The sequence below is a fragment of the Trachinotus anak genome, unplaced genomic scaffold (assembly GCF_046630095.1).
Source record: "Trachinotus anak isolate AG129_WGS33_773 ecotype Australia unplaced genomic scaffold, CSIRO_AGI_Tana_v1 ptg000007l, whole genome shotgun sequence".
In the NCBI taxonomy this organism is placed as follows: Eukaryota; Metazoa; Chordata; class Actinopteri; order Carangiformes; family Carangidae; genus Trachinotus; species Trachinotus anak.
Window position 1 is genome coordinate 8,581,391 of NW_027273858.1, and position 20,397 is coordinate 8,601,787.

The 20,397-nt window shown below is 40.5% G+C and overlaps 1 protein-coding gene across 1 annotated transcript in view; it reads right to left on the minus strand.

Annotated features, from left to right (window-relative positions):
* Positions 1 to 18,011, minus strand: part of LOC139622730 (protein bicaudal C homolog 1-like) — a 52,048-nt gene extending 34,037 nt beyond the window's left edge. Inside the window, exons 1-2 of the mRNA XM_071480270.1 lie at positions 17,524 to 18,011; positions 951 to 997 (exon numbers count right to left, since the gene is read on the minus strand). Coding sequence (XP_071336371.1) covers positions 951 to 997; positions 17,524 to 17,716 — 240 coding nt within the window. The 5' untranslated portion in view covers positions 17,717 to 18,011. The remainder of the gene's footprint in view (positions 1 to 950; positions 998 to 17,523) is intronic.
* Between the last annotated feature and the right edge of the window lie 2,386 nt (positions 18,012 to 20,397).

Genomic DNA, 20,397 nt, shown 5'->3' on the forward strand with positions numbered 1-20,397 from the left:
ACATCATGGAGTCAGTCTGGGATCACATGACGAGACAGACTGAGACAGCCTGTCCGCGGAAGAACTGTGGCAAGTTCTCCGAGACGCTTGGAACAACCTACCTCCCAGCTACCTTAAAAACTGTGCTGTTGTAAAGCCTAAGGATGGTCACAACAAATACTGATTTGATTTAGATGTTTTCTGTTTACTATACCTTGTATGACATTATCCAATACCGAAAATTATTCATTGTGCATTTATGAAAGCGCCAGTCAAGATCATTGCTTTAAAAGGTTTATATTGCCCGGCCCTGGTCAGAACTATGTGCGGAAATATAACCTGAGGAAACCACGTGCAGCATGATGTATGAATGTTCAGAAATCATTTAATTGTTAGAGACATGGAGGCTTTAATAGGACATGCACTCGCTAAAAGCTAATCCTTGTAGTTATAACTTGGATGAAAGATCATTAATTCATAAACAACTATTTGAACTCGACATTACCTCTTTAAAACCAGGCAGGTCACACTCTTGACTGATCGGTGAGGACAGTGTGAGCAAGCTGTGACTAAAGAAAAATTCCATTCAAGACTATTTAAGATCGGTGAAGCAAAGTGTTGTTTCATTGCACATAATGAGCTTCGGGACATTAATTAAATCAGTGACAAAGAAAAGTCAATGAGGCAGCCACTCTCTCTGAACTGTAGAGATGATCTGGCAGATCATGGTACATTATGTAAGTGAGAAAGGCCCACAGTGTTGTGTCAGCTGTGTTATAGGATCAGAGCCCTGGAGTGATTTCACGTCCGTTTCGTTCCATTGTTTTTGTTTGTTTTGATTTGTAATTACGAGTGACTGGAGGAGCACCTGACATCTGCTCCCTTACCAAAAGGGAGAAGCGCTGCTCAGTGGACTTGAACGCAACCCAGAGACAAAGCAAACACTCTCTAAGCGCAGACTACACACTCACCTTCTGAAAGAAATCCTCCCCGCCGTTGACTCTCCCCTCTGAGGCAGCTAGAGTGAGACAGAGAAAGAGAAAAAATAAATTCATAAAACCACACAGAGCCACTCAGTTTTTGAATACACAATGTAACCTCAACACAGCCAAATCGCACACAGATTACCCGGTCTCCTCAAAATGTTAAAGTATCTTCACTCAGAGTTGTGTTTATGGTGGATCTCCATTTCTTTGGATATTTTGTTTGGCACAGCTACTCATTCTGCTCATTTGCAGGAATGGAATAAAATGTTCCAAGTAATTTTCTATAATCCTAGAGATTGGATACAGCTTCCGTGTAACAAATTGATGGATACAGTGAAAACATTTGGGCTTTTTACAGTAGCCGTTAATGGAATATTTCATACCGCACTTCCGTGAACTGGTGTTAGTTTCATACTTCTTAAAAAAGGTTTTCACGCTTTTGAAATTTGTCCGTCAGCACACTGTACACTTCCCGCCCTGGGAACTTAACAGTATATGAAAACTTGTGAACAACCTGTAAACAAAATAAGCAGTAAGGAGAGCCCTGGTGTTTTAAATTTATTTTCCACCCAGGTAAAAATGCCAAGAAACTCCCTCAGATTATACAGTAAGTCTGATAGAAACACAGGGCCAACTACCAAAGTAAGCCAGGCCTGTAGTCACTAAAAACACATCTGCAAGTCCTTCAAGATGTGGCAGCTCTGTTGATACAAAATACATATCTGCTCTCCAAGGAGGATTCTCATGTTCCTCTGTCATTTGGGAGTATAGGGAAGTTTTAATGATGCATTTCAGCCAGCATTCCCGAGATGGATCTGCTGTCTGTGCAAATCTGGGTCAAGAGCAGCAGCAGAGTCAATGTGGATTATACAGTTCAGTTATAAATGCTGAACTGTAGTGCACAAACGAGAATAATTTAACGAAACTAGAAGAGTGCTACTATGTTCCATTTGCAGAAGACAACACTTTAATTTTGTTGTTGGAGCTGATGTGACCGGCTGACTAATTAGTCCTTCAACATTAATCAGCAGCTATTTTGATGATCAATTAACCAAAGAAATCTCTAGTTCCAACTTTTGTAAGGATGTGCTTTTTTTCGTATGGGGCAGTAAACCAAAAAGATACATTATTTTTTTGGTGTATTGTGAACGTAAAGTATAACAGCAAAATATTAGTTTTGGGGAAAAAAATCTGTTTTAGAACAAAGACACAGGAATCTCCTTATTAGTCCTTTTGTTTGAATGATGACTCATGATAACGTTTTCTCTGTCAGACTGAAAATATGCCATGGTTGTAAGTATGAATCACAATGGGAAATCCTTCCTTAGAAGCTACAATTTTATGTAAAAATTTTTTTAGACAAAAAACTGTTCCCCTTACAAAGAATATATGATGCCTGCAGTGCATACAGTATAATGTGGTGACCATGTGAAACCTGGGTGTGAAATACATTGTTATGACTTTCCCCATCAACACTACTTTTCAAGGAACAAGCACAGAAAATCCTCCCTGAACAGCTTTGTTTTCAACCAGAGCCGACATTATGGCCTCTGGCGATGCAGTGATGCCGACATCATGAGCATCTAACACATGTTTGTACTTACACAGGCTGCCCAGTAAACAAGTCCAAGCCACAGTTTACGAAGACATGCAGAGTGGTCTGCCTTGGCTCAAAGGGTAAATTAATTTCAAATGAAATTTGTGTACATCAAATGCTCAGCACTCCATTACATTGATAATAGATTAATTTAAGGAAATTGCAGTAAAGATGTCTATTAGAAACTGATGTCCAGTGTAGGACAACACAACAGTACAACACAGACAAAACAGTATTTCAGAGCCAGTTTTCATAAAGCAGTCAAAGAAAACTATCACCGTTCTATTATTCTTATTCTGCTTAATTAACTGAATGGCCTAAATTTTAACAGTAGTAATAGTATAGTAATAGAATAGTAATGCAATTTCCAATTCAATATTTCACATCACACTTCCTGCCTTGGAAACACTCGTAAAAGAAGTTTCCTCCTGTTGTAACTCCAATGGAAGAGCAATATTAACAGATGGAAACTGTCACAGAAGAGGAAATAACAAAGTTAGATGCTTGTGCAGCCGCTTCAAGAGCCTCCAATTTTTGTTTAAAGTTACAGTAATTTTACCAAGTGGTTAATGCTCACAGTGATGCACTCGGCATGCATCCAAATGCTTTGGATAATCAGATGACAGAAGATACAGATAATGGTGAAGACAGCAGAAACAGCATGCAGCTGGCCAAAAACACTGATGTGGGCTGAATTTAACACTGACATTTGATTTAAGAGTTAGGTCTACAGCTAAAAATAAAAATAAATACTTGGTCACAGCTTCAATAGCTTTTTGCTTTTCCTAATCTCATATGATTGAAAATTAAATACATTTTGCTTTTCGATTATCGGGCAAAAATAAGGATTTTTAAAATTGTGGGAAATGGATAAGGTACTTGCTATTATCTATGAAATTGAATGGATAAATACTGAATTGAAATATAATCAATAGATAGCCCAACACTGAAAATTGACATTTGTGGCAAGCCTAATTATAGCTCTAACTAGAGATCAAAGAGTCTGTGCTGCATTCACACAAAAGCAAATATATGTGGTTAGATTATATGATAGTGTTTTCATCCAATATTTAGTTTAGTGTAGAACAGCTCTGACAGAAATGCTCAGTTCTTAGGTGGCCTGAAGTTGTCCAAGACTGACAGACCATGATAATGGAAGCGTTTCCTGTAAGAAGTAAGACAAACAAAAAGAAGTACAGTAACATCCAACAGCCTGTTTTTTTCCACTTGTCTACTGAAACAGCTTAGTGGGGCAAGTCGGTTGCTTTAACTCTGTGGTTTCTATTCTTTCATCAGCTAAACAAAAGTAAATCCCAAAGGTAAAGTCTCTGTCAGTGGCGAATTAATGAGACAGGGTAAATGGTACGACAATTAAAATGCCACTTACAAACATAATTTGCATAAGACAATAATATTCTCCTCAGTGAGCTCTTTTAATCATACACTACAGCTTATACATCTCACTTGACCTGTCACGGATATGTAACAGATGTCTCACATTTTACACAGAGGAAACATTTATGAAGAAGAAAAAAGAAGAAAAAACAACCTCTGCTGTATGTCTGTGCAGATGCTGTCAGGCAAAGTAAGATGCATAGCTGCTGCATAATGGTGCTTGGCAAGAAAGTACGACATTTAGACCTAGTAAAACATACAGCAACAAACACCACTAACTGTGCATTTTCATACTAGTTCAATAACACTTTGACAACTGTGACATGCAATTTATACAGAATGACATGCTCCGCTTCTCGAAAACACACATGCACATACAAGGATACATTACAAACTGATTTTTACTCGTGCCTCCTGCGAGGCATGTCACTGATGAAATAAACCAACACACAAACTGTAAAACTTTGTTTGCTGTGGTACTATGTCAGCGGTACTGGAGCTTCACATATTAACATTCAAATCCAGACTCTAATGTCAAAGATCAAATGAGGCCCAATGACATGATTCAGGAAACAAATACTTCAATACAATATGTTTGCTTGTTAACCTTGCAACAACCAAAGACTAACACAAACAATGCCACAGCATCTTTGGCATGTGTACGTAAGGAGCTGAAAGGAATCCGATATGAAACATGAGTGAAAACATGAGCCATGTGCTGAGAGCAAAACATCCTGTTGGCTCCTGTGGTGTGTTCACTGACTATGGGAGAACCCAGCGCAGAGACAGGAGGCATACAGTATGGCGTCCTATGAACTATGGAATATATTACTGCACGTAGACCTTCTAAATCTGCACTGAACTATGGGTTAAAAACAATTAAGTAATAGTTCAAGTTTCTAAAAACACATGAATAACAACATTTTTGACTTGAATGCTGCTCTCTTTGATGTAACAATAGCTACTTGAGCATTTGCAGCTATTAGAACTTCTTAGGGCAGACAAGCTTCATTACCCTGAGCACAAGCCTGGTTCAAGACCTCTGAATAGAAGGTTAAGTATTGTGTTCGCTGATGTCATTTCCCTCGTTGGAAAAACCACTGAGCCAATGAAAGCTTTTAGGTGGGATTAAGAATAATGATGTCAAAGATGGATGAAATCACTGAAGCTACACAGGTTGCTGCTGCTGCGCACATTAAAACTGATTCATATTTATTTTTGGTTTTTTTGCCAGTATTTTTTTATTGTTATTATTGTTATTGTTATTTTTGGGGGCTTTTAATACCTTTATTAGATAGGTATAGTGAGAGAGTGACAGGAAAGTTGGGGAGAGAGAGAGAGAGTGGATGGCATGCAGCAAAGGGCCGCTGCGGTTAGGACAAAGCCTTAATGGTACGCGCTCTACCGGGTGTGCCACCGAGATGCCCCTGTTTTTTTGCCAGTATTGTAAGATGAGCTATAGAAAGAACAACTCTTAAATCAGCATTTTTTGATTGACATAACAAACATTAAAGGGGAACTTCACCAATTTTACACATCAAAGTATGTTTAGAGGTGTTTAAGGGAGCACTACTGCATATATGAAAAAAGTTGTACAAAGTCTTTTGTGGGGAGCTGCTTGAAGTCTTAAAAATTGTTGCATTGGCTGTGGCTGAAGACTACACGTTTGGAAACGGAAAAAACCTCTCCAAGAACTCACCAGACCTCTGTAACCTGCTCTTCTTCTCTGCTTGGTGCTACATTAATCACAACTAGCACAACCAAATCTCCACGTGAACCATCAATGGTCAAGTTGCTTTGTGGGTAATGGTATCTCTGCTGCACCGATCTTGATAATTTTTTTTAAACTATCCATGGTGAGTCTGACAAAAACCACTCCTCCTCCTCCTAAAAGCCACTACCAAAGCTTCAATTTCAATTGAAATCGATGTGGATAGGACAGCACAGCTTTACCATGAAATAAGATTTTAAAAGAGTATAAACAAAAGAAAACCAATGTGATGATCAATAGCTATTGACCCAGCTGCCACAAATAAATCAATATATGGGAAACACTGGTGTGACTATAAGGCTACTTCAGCACTCTGTTGGATCATTAAAAAGGAGCCATGATGGTTTTGCATGTTTGAGTCCACTCTGTGCAAGTTGCATATATTTTCTGATCCCTGCTCACCATAGTGTTAAAGTTAATGTTGTGTTCAAGGGTGCACTGACATCTGAGATTTGAAAGTCAGCTGCTGACTTTTCCACGCAGGAAACCACAAAATTCAAATATCGTGGTCAACAACTTCAGGTTCTCTTCCTTACAACGTCCATGTTTGCTTGTAGCTTTGATTTGCCAACAACATAAGATTAGAAGGGCAGAATCAGACCAGAGAGATCTTTTTCATTTGTCTTTGCCCCTTTGCTCAAAGAATTGACAGGCGTTTTACCACAAAAATGCATAGCTCATGCCTCATTACTTAGATAGCCAAGACAAGAAGCCTATTATTTTGTCTGCCAACCAGAAAACCCAGTTTAAATTATAGGCCTTCCTCAAGTCAAAACGACCAAATGGTTGGACAAGAGTCGAGGAGCACATCCCTAGTTTAAAGTATATTTTTCAGTGTTGGGTAGCTCTGGTTTGCATCAACGAGACTTTGTTTCATATCTTTCCCAAGTGCTAGAACCTTCTAATAACTGTTTTTTGACCCAGGTTATACAAGGACAAGGCAGTGCTTCTCCCTCCCAGCGCAGCAGATTGTAAAGGCATCACGGCTGAAAAACGACACGGAACCCCTGAGCACACATCACATGTTGCAATCACTTTTGTCCTCTGGAATTTTTTGAATATAGGGAACAAATAATATGGCACTAATGTAAAGCAGTTATTCAAATTATCTATAAATATGACAAGGTAAACATGATAGTTGCAGTTAATGAGATCCACACCCTCCAATTCTCTCCATATAATTATTTAATGTATCTAATCACTGTCACAGCATGTAAAGAACAGACTGAGCAAAGTTGCAGTGGAAAGATATAAAAGACTCAGAGCTGGCAGATGGACCTGGGTCTGGTATCCATTATTTTGTGGAGAGACTAAGTTTCTGGGAGATTCCGCTGTTTTGACACTAAAGGAATGTAAACAATGTTGATTTCTACAGTTATGGCTTCTATCCACACACAACAATCAAACAAACAATAGAGACATAGGCCCCAATAAATCAAAAGACATTTTTGACATGAACATTTTAACTATAAACCAATGTCAGTTTCTATGCCATCCAGGTTTACTGGAAAGGTTGAGAGTGAGTAGTAGTTTAACAAAAGCCAAATTAGAGTTGATGAATCCACAATGACTTTTCCAACAAGAGGGTAAACACCTCATGGCTCAGATGAAAGAAAAGATACATTTATTTTTAACACGCTCTATCAGTGACTCAATAACCATCAAATTACGAAGCGGGAGTTTATACTGATATTCATGTTGTGCCAGAATCACTGGGTGAAAGCTTTCATGTCAAAGGATCTCTAAGACAGGAGCTTTTAGATGACAAAAGGCAAAGAGAGCCCCTAAAGGCACCAGCTAAATCTCTAAACTGCAGAGCTGCTTAGACAAAATCCTCTGCGCTGGCAATAATCACACAAGGACTTAAGGTGAAACTTGGGACATTCACAGAAAAGTCTATGCAAGCATTAAAAATTCTACTTCTCCTGGATGGGATTTCATAACACGACAACTCTAATCTAGCAAAAGTTTGACATCCCAGTCCACCATCTGCTCACATGCCTCTAAAGTAAGACAGATTAATATTAAAGCCAGACTTATGATCCCCACCCCCACTCCTCTTGGCTAAAAAGACGACGACTAGCACAAAAGAAACTACATTTCCTATATTTTTTTTAAAAGAGCGGGAGAGCACAATGTTTTCACACCAGCTTTCCAATGTCCCTCCCTCCAGTGCAGCTCTCAGCTGATTCAACAAGGAGCTGATGAGAGGGCCTGAAGGAGCCGCAGCGAAACACATGCAATGCAGCACCCATGTTCATCATTCCATGTTACTGTATTGTACAGATGTGACATCTGTAGGCCTGACTAAAACAGAATGTTTTCACCCTAGATTCAGAAGAGAAAAAAATATCAGTTACTTAATTATCTGCAATCCACATGACATCTCTTTTTATAACAAGTTTTTCATTTTTCCATTTTTTCATTTTCAGAGATAAAACCTGACTTTGTTTACCTCAACAACACGTCACACTCAAAACCTAATTAAAACTGTAGTGATGTCTAATGTAAAAGTGAGAGAGATGATTTTGATTTCAACAGCTGAATTAGTATACATACATTGTTGTGTTACTCATTCAGGGTTCCCGCTTGGAAAGTCCCATGGCTAATCAAGCCATTAAATATCCATCTCAGTCATACACGTCACAGTACTTTTTCACAATGCAACACTTCGGTAATTCCAGTATTTTCATAAAACATTTCTGCTCAGTGATTTACATGCAACATTACCCACCAAAGCCGGATACAACCAGAGACATTAAAAGGAACAGCTACCTCAGTATTAACGGTGCAGAAAAATCTGCACACACACACACACACACACACACACACACACACACACACACACACACACACAGGTTTAAATCCAGGAAGCCTGTTTGGAAGGTAAATAATAAGTTTAAACTATAAAGCTAACAGCACATTCAGAACAATCAATAGCATTCAGTCAGGCTGTTTTTCAATTACAACAGCTGCTCTCATCAATCAAGCCTAAATGCCTCATTTCAAAGGCAAGATGTTTCTACAAATGTATCACCTTGCAGCTGACAAGTAGTTGGCAGTAGGAAGGTTGAGATCCACATGAAAACAGACAAAAGCCAACACTTTAGTCTCTCTGTGAACAGCTCAAGCATACTTTACACAAGTTGGCATCCAAACAAACCGAACTCCAGCGCCTGAGGAACATTTCAACTGCTTCTCCACAACGGTGGTATCTAATCACCAAGTAAGGATTGGGGAAGCATACAACTACAGTGGAATTGGCTGTCTGCTTTGTGTGATCCTTCATATCAGCACTGGCAGAGGAGCATACTGAGCTTTCAACACTGATGTCTTTATCTTTGTTAAAAGAAAACCAGGAGGTTATTAATGTTTTCTGACAGACAAATATTCCTCCTACTACAAATACACATACAAATATATTCTGTAATTATGCAGTCATGCAGTCAGCAAGTCATTTATGTATTTATGTTTTTTTAATTACCTCTCTGGAAAGTAGTTCTCATTGTTTCCCCTGGTGGATTCAAATTGCCCACCTATCCATGAGGGAATCCCAGGATGCAGCATGTAATCAAGTGGTAGCGTTTTTTTTTTATTTTACTGACACCACCTTTATCTGCGCACAAAATTCAAATCACAATTGCAATTAATCTTGACTGACCTCTTTATTAAAACAACCATGAGTTTGTTTGGTTGCACTAAAACAGATAAGCTAACAACAGTTGACACTAAATCCAGCTGGACTGAAATCTTAAGGAATAGAACATGATGCTGTGAAACCCCTCGAACTTTTGGTAAAGAAGTTATTACCCACAAAACTGAACACCTGTCAACGTATTTCTGGGACAAGTCACCTCTCTACTTAAAAAACGACTCCTCTCAACTCCTGCTGTGTTGCCAAGCAACTGTTATATCAAATAAATGAACTAAGTGCCAGATGTTGCTTTTTGGCAGACACAGATGAAAGCCTGCCAGAGAAACTAGAACCAACTGACCTACAGGGTCACACAGACGACACAGTCTAAAAATAATTAGACATAGACTTAAAGTTTCTACGGCCTAAACTGTTTTTCACGATGTCCATAAAGATTGTGTTAATGTGAAGTACATTATGACTTCACATTAACACAACACATCTCTGCAGCAGAATCATTCATTCAAGGAAACAAGACATCAAGCCATTATTGGTAACATGTTAGGGTTATCATCTCCTCCTTCATCTCCCTTGTGTGAATTCTGCCAAGAGATTACACAACACTGTGCATTCCTAGTGCCTGGTATCTAGTGTTAGATCCCCTGTGGAGCACAGGGAGTCAGTCTCACTTTGCAGGTCAAGAGCTGGACTGTAAACATTACATTATGCTATTGGGAAATCACTGACATTTCACATTCATCAGTGTTTCAACCATAGCACTATACATCCTTGCTTTAAAGACAAGAGGAATCTATACCAGATTAATGTACTTGTTACTCAACCTCAGAGTTATCTCCACTGATATGTCAATCACAGTAGTTTATGCATAACAGAACAGCTCTAAGGAAATAAAGATAATTCATTTATGGTCTCTTATTAAACCCCTCCTCTTGGACTAACTTGCAGATTTCCTTTTCTTCTCTCTCTTTTGTTTGAGTGGACAATATTGTGGTAACAGCCAAGAGCAGTTCCAAAAGGTAGTCTTATAAAAATGCTTTCTCTCCAATCAAGGCAAGTGGAGAAAAGGCAGATTGTACTAGATGTTGAATGAGGAGAGAGAACAACAAACCAAAAAACCTGAGGTTCTCCAAAGATAAACACTGAAAGCGCTTGAGGGGGGGAGTGGTTAAGGGCTGGGCGCTGTGCGTGTGTGTATTTCTGCATTTGTGTGTGTGTCGTGAGTGCGCACGCGTGCAGCATAAGTCAGGGCTGCCCCCCCTGAGAAGCATTTCTAAAATAGCAACCACAAACCAGACAGAATGTAAATCTGCACTTTGAAAAGGCTTGAAGAAAAAGAGCTTTGAGGGACGTAGAAAAACAGGTATTCATTTCAGCCCATTTACAGTTCCAGGAGCATAGAAATGGGTCACTCCAGCTCCACTTGGACTGTTGAAACAGGACTCCTGGTTTTATTTTCTTGAGTAATGAATTACAGGTTTTTCCACGGACTGAAGGTGACTTATATTACAGCTCCTGAAAGCTTCATCATGCCCAAGATGGAGGAATTCAACGCGTAAGCAAAGTTGAATAGAACTGTTTAATTGTATCAGCATGTTTCAGTAAAACCTTCAAGAAAGAGAAAGAAAAGGAGAGAGAGAGAGAGAGCGAGCGAGCGAGAGAGAGAGAGAGTGAGTGTAGGTGGCAAGAGGTAACTGGGCAGAACCAAGTGAAGAGTAGAATTCAGCAGTTAAACCAACTGAAGCATCTAAATTAGAGACCGGTCGTTCTGATGTGTGTTTGCTTTCCACACAGTTTAGATTCATTAGCTTGGATTAACACTCTGATCTGCACAGTGCAGACTGAAATCATTCTTCTCAACATTATTATTTTTTTTCAAAGGCAACATGATGTATTGCTGTCCAGTAAAAACCACACATCTCCGTATTTTATGCTTTTTAGGTTTTTGGACAACCTGAGGGGTTCAATGCTTATACTATGCTGTTTTTCCTGTTGTGGGAAAAGTTGACATTTTGGAGATATATGCTAGTGTTTCTCAAAAAGGTGCAGAAGTGACAAATTACTGTGGTCAGACATTATCAAATTTAGTCCAAATACTCAACCAATGTAAGCAGGTTTGTAAATAATACAGTATGACTAGGGTTATTAAGCATACACTGCTGGGGCTGGTATGACTAGCAAGCTAAGCTATTTTCCACATATTCTTGTCCTTGCTATTAATATGAGACATGCAGCACTCCCTCCTACTCCACAGCCTGTATTCATTCAGCACGGCATTAGATAACCACCAAATATATACAGTCAATATGTCCTGAACAACAACAGGTCAATCCTCCTCTTTCCCTCAAAAGGACAACTGAAGAAGCTCGCCATTTCCCAGGGTCAAAGGTCAATCAGACTGAACTCTGTGTGAGGTGAGTGAGGCAGGACCTATCCCTGACAGAAGCAAATGCGTCTGGAAGCAAATGCATCTCCAATTGAATGGGAAGCATTTCTTTGTCCTGACAGTGGCAACCGCTCTCACAGTAGCTCACAAAAGCAACTGCTGCTTTGGCACAGTCACAGCAATAAACACACATTTTGCACAGAATCCAGTCCGAATCTGGTTTAAACATCACAATATCTCCAACACCCTCATGTGAGGGAATAAAGGATTTTTCACATCTAGACATGAGAGGAGGATTTTCCTCTCAAATGCTGGCTCTATCTGTTGTTTTCCAGTCTTTACTGCATTTTTTCCAAAGTGTGGTCTGTGGAGGGTTTCTCTGCTTCTCCGTCTTTACTTTCACTTTAAAATGCTCAAATATAATGGCGTTACATGACATACAGCACTATATCTGAAAATCAAAATAACTTGAATATTGTACAAGTAAGGATCAGGTATAGATGTTATGATCTGTGATTATATACAGCTCATCATGCAGCACTACTATCAACTACTTGGCTGCAAAACTGAGTATTACAAGATGCATAACCACAAGAGTTTCTGATGTTTGTTCAGAGTCTGTTCAGTAATATTTCTGCCTGGGTTTGTTTAGGTTAAAAGGTCAGAGTCAGGATTGTGTTATAATGTAGGGATAATGACCCAGGAAAGTCCAGCTTCTCCATAGTGGATCTGAAGGAAGCTGGAACAACAGAGCAGTGTTTTGAATGCTCAAGAGGGAGCAACAGAGGGAGAAAACGAGGGAGAGAAGAGAAAGCCTGCAGCACATTCCCCACAAGACACTCACTTCCTGTCTGTGAGTCTTACTCAGCACCCAGGAGGAAGAGGAGGATGAAGCCCTCACACACACACACACTCTCCTCATTATGTGGGCATTGAAGCCAGAGAAATTATTCTCTAAACAATAAGCAGAAGGATACTGAAAAATAATAAATCACATTTTCACGAGAGGAGCAGAGGAAGTCTTTCAACTGGCCTCCAAAATAATGTGTTCTTCTGTGCGCAATCTGTGTCCTACAAATCAAGTTGTGTGAGAAAACATTTCAACATGCTTATTCAGAACCAGTCCAAGGCCAAGCATTAGCATCTTCTTCCCAGAGGATATTAGGTGAAGTATTGTATCATACTACCCTGATAACATTATCACTACATATGGAAAATGCATGTGAAAACATTGTACTTTCTCATTACCACATGCAACAGTTTTTCCATTCTCAGACAAAGCTACCCAATAATAGTCTGTGGTTTAGGAGCAGGAAAACAAATTAGTTCAATGAAGAAAATGATTCACTAAGCCTAATTGTAGGCTGTTGTCGCAGTTACTCAGCAAACATGTTGTTACGATGTGTGCACACACTGGCCCACCAGGAGGCTATGCACAGTCAAAAACACCACTAACCTCTCATCATTACTTGCCTGAGCAGGGAAACCCACAGCAGGAGCTCTACAAACTGACCCACACACATTAGAAGACGTTGGTAATGCTTAAAGAAATCCATGGAAAACCTTTTTGCACATGCAAACACAATAAATTTGGATAATCAGGGTCGGAGAAAATGTTACCTCTTTCCCACACTTGACGCTGGTCTCTTAACTTCATAATGAATGTAAAAAAAAGAAAAGGCACAAAAGTTCTCTTGCAGCGCTCCCTCTACACATAAAATTATCTTTCAAGCTTTCATGCCTGCGTCAAGGTCTCCAAGCCATTAACTTGGGAGTTCTATTCTACGGTGCCAGCAGTACAACAGTAAACCCAGATGGCTGTCAGGGTGAGGTTTTGTTGTCACTTCACACTCTGTTTACTGACCTAAGCCCAGGAACCTGTGTCCCTGCCAGTTCAAGAGACAGTAAATTTGTAATTGCAAAGCAGTTAATAATTTCCATTTTCCCCTGGTGCAAATTGTGCTAGGACAGGGGAGTAAAATATGGCTGATTTAATATAAAGGGTAGTTTAAGTGTGTATGCTGGGATTTTGCTTCAGCGTGGAGAAATGCCGGTTGAGTCACAAATATCTTTTAATGAGCACAGTGTCCTTCAGGGTCACTTTTATTGTCCAGAATTAATGCAACCTCTGACTGTACACCTATTCACCAGTCTGACCCTCTTCACGTACCTTCTGACTACAGGTAGGTTGACTATCAGGAAAACATCCTTACATTCCTGATTAACAGCTAATGTAATACACTTACAGGAAATCCAGTTTCTGTGGTTATATCTTAAAAACCGTGACAGTCTGCCATATCAATCAGTGAATAACTTCCTAAAACCTTTTTAACCTTTTTAAAAACGATTGTATTTTTCACCCAGAGGCAGAAACTGGGAGCAGAACGATTTCACAGCAATGCCACAGCTCTTCTACGAGACAACACACCACACAAAAATCAATGAAAATGTAATCTGTGGAGCAACTTGATTCTAATTATCTTATAGCAGCAGGTTTGCCTCTGTAATTCATTGCAAAAGTTAAACTTACCAAACTCTCAGCCAAGACGTCCAATACAAAAGCAAGTAGTCTCGCAAACACACAAGTGTCAGGCTCATTTTTCTAAGCAAATATACACTGCATCACACCATCAGTCCTAATCAGACCAATTAGCTAGCTTCTCTAAACAATGTCAAACACTGAGACAGCAGAGCAAAGGTAACTGATTGAAGTATTCAGGCAATGATCAACCAGTCATAAATTAGGTGCAATGGACACCACATAGAAGGATTTGATCAATACAGCCCAATACTCAAATTGCATATTGGCTGCAGCTGAAATGGAGCGGCAGCAATAAAATTAAATCCATGAATCAATTAATCAATTATAATGGACAGGAAATTATTCATATTTTCTTCGCCACATTTTTTGGGGCATTTTGCCTTTATTATGGTTGCAGTGGGAGAGACACAGGAAAGTTGGGAAGAGAGAGGCAATGACTAAGCCCAAATGGCAAATGCTCTACCAGGTGAGCCACCGTGGTGACCCATCCAGCAATCATTTTAATCATACAGAAACGGTTTAAGTATTTTTTTAAAGCAGATTTGCCAAATATTCTGCAACATCAACTTCTCTTTGTAAGAACTTTCTGCCTTTTTTACTGTTTTATGTCATAATAAACTGAGTACCTTTGGGTTTAGGACTGCGTGCTGGACAAGGCATCAAGACATCGCAAGGATGTCACGTTGGGTTTTGGGAACATTTAATGAGCATTTTTCACCACTTTGTGAGTTTTTATAGAACCAACACTCAAAAAGATTATGAGTATATCAATATTATTTTAGATAATGAAACCAGTCATTAGTTGTACACCCAATATAAATGTAATTACTCATTTTCTCTTTATGTTATTGTTTATTTGATATTCAATATTTTGAATGCAGTTTCCAAAGCAGAGTACTTTAAGATTATACTGATTACAAAATGTATGTTGTCCTAACACCTTTGATATTTAACAACTCTGGACTATGTGGTCATTTAAGCCTCCAAATTGCAAAGGTGTTGTTGTTTGGGACGTGACTGCAGCATGATTCGACTTGCAGCTCTTTGCTGAGGGTCAAGCTCACTTTATTTTCCAGGAAAAAGAAGCCAGAGATACCGTCACAGACAATAAAACCCTGAGTAAAAATATACTAGAGTTCCCATAAAATTATTTCATTATAGTCCAAACTCAGAGCTTCAGAACATGATGTACCATGTCAAAATCTAGAGCTTATCCAATCAAAACACAGCCAGATGTTACACAGCTCCGACCCGACGAGACTAAAAGAGCTATTTATTGGGATTTGAATTTAAACTTACAGCTACAGAACGACAAGGAGATCAGAATCTCTGACCTAGCGAGTTAAAACAAATCTAGACCATAACTGTAGCTTTTTATGTCAACAGATGCTGAGTCTGTGTAATGTCTGCGAAGAGATAACCAAGCCACATGTGATGCAACCAGACTTCCTGGATTAATTCCTAAGGCCAGAGGTCAAAGGTTAAAGCAGTGTCACAGTTGAGATAGTATGGTATTTCCACCTGAACCTACAACTGTGCAGAAAGACCAGGAGACAGTGGTTATTTCTATTCTACATCCCAGCAGCAAGGTCAGCATGAGCAGTGTCAGCCATGATGTCATGAAGCAGCAACTGGGAAACAAGATGTTGGCAGAGATACAAGATCAAATTAAAGACTCAGTAAACTGGATATATTACACATAACATATACAGACGCACAGACCGACACTTTTAGACACACTGCGTGACGTGGCACATGGTATGTCCGGGACACTCAGATTTAGGGCCGGCCTCTGGTTAAGTTGTTTTCCTGGAAGAGTTTGGGATGACATGGAGCTTTGAGGAATGTACTGAGGAGCGAGGCAGCAACCAGGACATTCTCAAGGGGAACGACGTGTGTGCGTTCGTGTGTCTGTGTGTATAGCATAAAGGATAAACTGACTTCAAGACCAGCTGCTCGCTGAGGCTTACTCCCACAGTTAGTCACAAATTTAAATCACAACATACTCATTGGTCATGTGGACACAGATGTCATGCTTGTTTTAATTACACTTCCTCCTCTGGTCCTGTTTGGCCTGACTTGCAGTCTTCCTGTGGAATTGATAAGGAATCCAGCAGACTTACCTAATGCTGTAATATTCCACTCTGTGTTTTGAAATGTGCGATAAATGACCTCAACCTCTGAGTTTCCAGGGACCTCTCTACAGAGCCCGGCCTGGCCTCTCTTTATGAGCCTGTCATCGCTTGTTTAACTGTTCACTGTCACTCGCACGTCGTTAGAAGAGAGATCACACCCTGAATCAATTTTTATCACCAAAAGAAAACATGCAGTAACAATGCAAGAAAAGTCAACATGATAGCGTACAACAGATGGATGCCTTTTTCAAAGAAATCAGTGTTGAGCTGAGACTGACTGCATGACAGCCATGTCAATACAATAAATGTAATTGTCTCATGAAGACTGTTGCCACTGTAGTAATACACCAGTTTCTGTGATTATTTACCAACTTTCAGTTCCTTTTCATAACATTTTTGTTGGAGTCAGCCAAACGCTGTTGCACCAGTGGTTTCTGTGTGCCATCTATTTTACTGAGAAGTAAATGAACTGCGCGTTCGGGTCAATTTCAGTTTAGTCTACAAACAAACGCACGTCATGGGAGTTAGTGCAGCGACAGCCTGTGGTCAGGGCGTGTTACTACCTCCGCAGGCGCAGCGGGTAACAACGGGTACATCACAGATCGTTAACCCTCTCTTATGTCTTTAACCCCTTCAACCATATGTTCAAACTTTCGCTTTAAGCAACATGCACGCACATATAACTGCAAACCCCGCAACCCCTTGCTGTGCTCAGCACGGCATCCTCCTTGGTCTATGAGGCGGTGCCATTAACTAAAGTCACAAATTGACTCGCTTTAATTGCCCTAATTGATTAGTTCCGGATCACGCACATGACACGCCCCGGTCTCCCGGCCATGCTGACAATTAGTCCTGAGAGTTTTAAACTTGGCGAAAGTAGTAATGATGTCCTGAAAGTGTCATTTCATACGTTCAAGTCAAACAAAGGGCCGTGAGGAGAAGTGTGCAGCTTCTCGGGAATAACCAATGACAAGCCACAGTTTGATGAGTGGTGGGAAAAAGACGAATCATTCAATGAAAAATACTTAAATATGTCACTAACTTTTTTTTTTTTTTTTTTACTTAAATACTTTATTTTACCTAATAACATGACTTCCAATTTCTTCCGGTCCACCCGAAACCTCTCCTCAGTCCACTCCGGATCTGGCAGCGGATGGGGGCCGCTCAGATCCTCCTCTGATCCCGGTAGAGGAGAGTCGGTGCTGCGCTCGCTGTTAGAGCCCTGGTCCGACTGCTGCAAGTATCCGCTTAAAGTGTCGCACTGGGCAGCCATTGGTGCTGCGCAGCAACTTCTCCAGAGGCCACTGCGTTTTACTCAGAGAGTGAAGTCGAGCCGAGGCGAAAGCGCTGAACTTCTGAAAACTTTATTCCGTCACTTCGCGGTGTTGTGCGAGTTCATTGCAGCACAGTTGAGACCTTCCTCTGCAGTTTCTTCAAGCCCCTTCGCTTTCCCCCATTGGGCAGACTTCTAAAAATAGGCAGAGGGGCAGCAGTACTCTCTCTACAGGTTGTCTCCTGAGTAAACGGAGAGCCGCACGGAGCACTGCAAACACACCAACCAACTCCTCGGGAAAGTTTCACGTGTCATCCTGCAAAAAAAAAAAAAAAAAAAAAAAAAGCGGGACTCCTCCCAGAAACCCTTTTTTCGAGCATCTACCTCCCCCTGGGTTCCCGTGAAAGTCTCCAAACTTCAGTGTTTGTGAGAAATTGACTGGATTCAGCTTGTGTTATTGTGGGACTTGTGGAGTTCACAACTTTTATGGTTCACTGATGGGAAACTTTTGAGGGATCATAGCCAATTACAGCAAACAAAATCACGGTCATCATGAGCTGAAAATTACATTACAAGTCAGTGTAATACCACGAAATATTAAAATAAAGTAACCATAAACTACTGCGCACAACGGCAGGCTTGACTAAAGCATACATTCATATTCCTTTGCCAATTTTTTAGTCTAGCCGGCAGTTTATAATAACACCCCATGCAACCAGTTTATTGGTTTATAGAGGAAACACTACACATCCTGAGAGTGGTAAAAGGAAGCAATACAGGAAAGGGAAACCAAAACAATGTGGGGCAAGCCTACATTAAGTAAAACAGACTCAAAAAAGGGCCCCAGTCCAAAAATCAAAAATGCTGTATAAAGCAATACAGAACAAAGGGGTACTATATATCTCACAGAAATGTTTACAATGAAATTTTTGCAAGTCCCTGTATAAATATAATTCCTGGGTTATTCTCACACTGTGGCCAGGAAATGATTAATGACAGTTTCCAGTGATATATGGCCTTGTTAAATGCGGGTTTCCATCTGTTACATTTACATTTTTTAGGGTCTATCTTAACTTGTGTCCATTGGTAATTGTCCATGTTTGTTTTCTTTCACTAATATTTTGTTTTGCTGCATTCATGATGTTGTCATCCAGAACAGGAACCTGCCATGCCAGTGGTTAGTGATGTTTTACCTTCGTCATTGTTATTCTTAATATTTGAATAAACTCAGGTCAGTTGTCAATCTCACTTGCAATGACAGACTCCAGATGACCCCACAACCACAACTGTACGGTGATAGCTGGGCCCTTTTTGACAAAGCAACGTAACCACAGAGGTGCAGTGCTATGTCTCTCTCTCTCAGTCCAAGTCTTACTTCTTTCAAGTGAAAATTTCCATCATGCTTGACAAATTGATTTTAATCTTGGAAAAACATTTACAGCATTTCTAAAAACTGAGATCAGCTTTATATGCATTTATAAAAAAAACTGAGCACAGCTTTGAAATTGGCGCCCTAAATCTTTCATAGTTGAGGTACTCACTTCATTATCTAAAATGTTTCATTTCCATTATAAGGAATCCCAAACTATGTTTTTGGTGACTATTTGAGTTGAAAAGCCAATTGTGTTACTGCCAGTGTTAGGAGAGCTTCTTTGAAAGCATAGCTTTACAAGCTACCAATGACCTAACACCGGAAGAAGTTGATTTACATGGACGGGCATGGACATGGAGTCTGAGTGGGCCATGATCAAAGCCTCTATTGCAGAAGTGGCAGTTGGGAGCTGTGGCCTCAAGGTTGTTGGTGCCTGTAGAGGCGGCAACCCAAGAACCTGCTGGTGGACACCAGTGGTGAGGGAGGCCGTCAAACTGAAGAAGGAGGCCTTTAGGACCTGGCTGGCACAGGGGTCTCCAGAAGCAGCAGATAGGTACTTGGTGGCCAGAAGGGCTGCTGCCTCAGTGGTTGGAAAAGCAAAATCTCAGGTGTTGGCGGAGTTTGGTGAGGCTATGGAGGAGGACTTTCATTTGGCCTCAAGGAGATTCTGGCAAACTGTCCGGCAGCTCTCGGGAAGGGGCATCAGGGCTTGACTCAGGCTGTGTTTAGTCAGGGAGGAGAATTGCTGACCCGGGCTGGTGATGTCATCAGGCGGTGAAAGGAATACTTTGAGAAAGTCCTGAATCCACCTGACACGGAGGAGGCAGAGTCGGATGACTCGGTGGAAGTCTCACCCATAACTCTGGCAGTGGTCACTGAGGTAGTTAAGATGCTCCTTGGTGGCAAGGCACTGGGTGTGGATGAGATGCTGAGGGCTTTGGAAAGTGTCGGCCTCACATGGCTGACACGGTTTTTCAGTGTCACATGGAGGAAGGGTGCAGTACCTGTGGAGTGGCAGACTGGGGTGGTGGTTCCCATTTTCAAAATGGGGGGGCCAGAGGGTGTGCTTATTGGAGTATTATACTGCTCAGCCTCTATGGAAAAGTCTATTCCAGGGTGCTGGAAACTGATTGTTAACCAACCTTACTGTCCCAAGTGAAGGAGTCTTGTTCATGAGTGAGGGTAGAACAGAGCGGGAGATCGATAAGCGGATCAGTACAGCATCAGCAGTAATCTAGACCTTGTACTGGACCACTGTGGTGAAGAGGGAGCTGAGCTGGAAGGCAAAGATTTGCCTTCCTTGATTTAC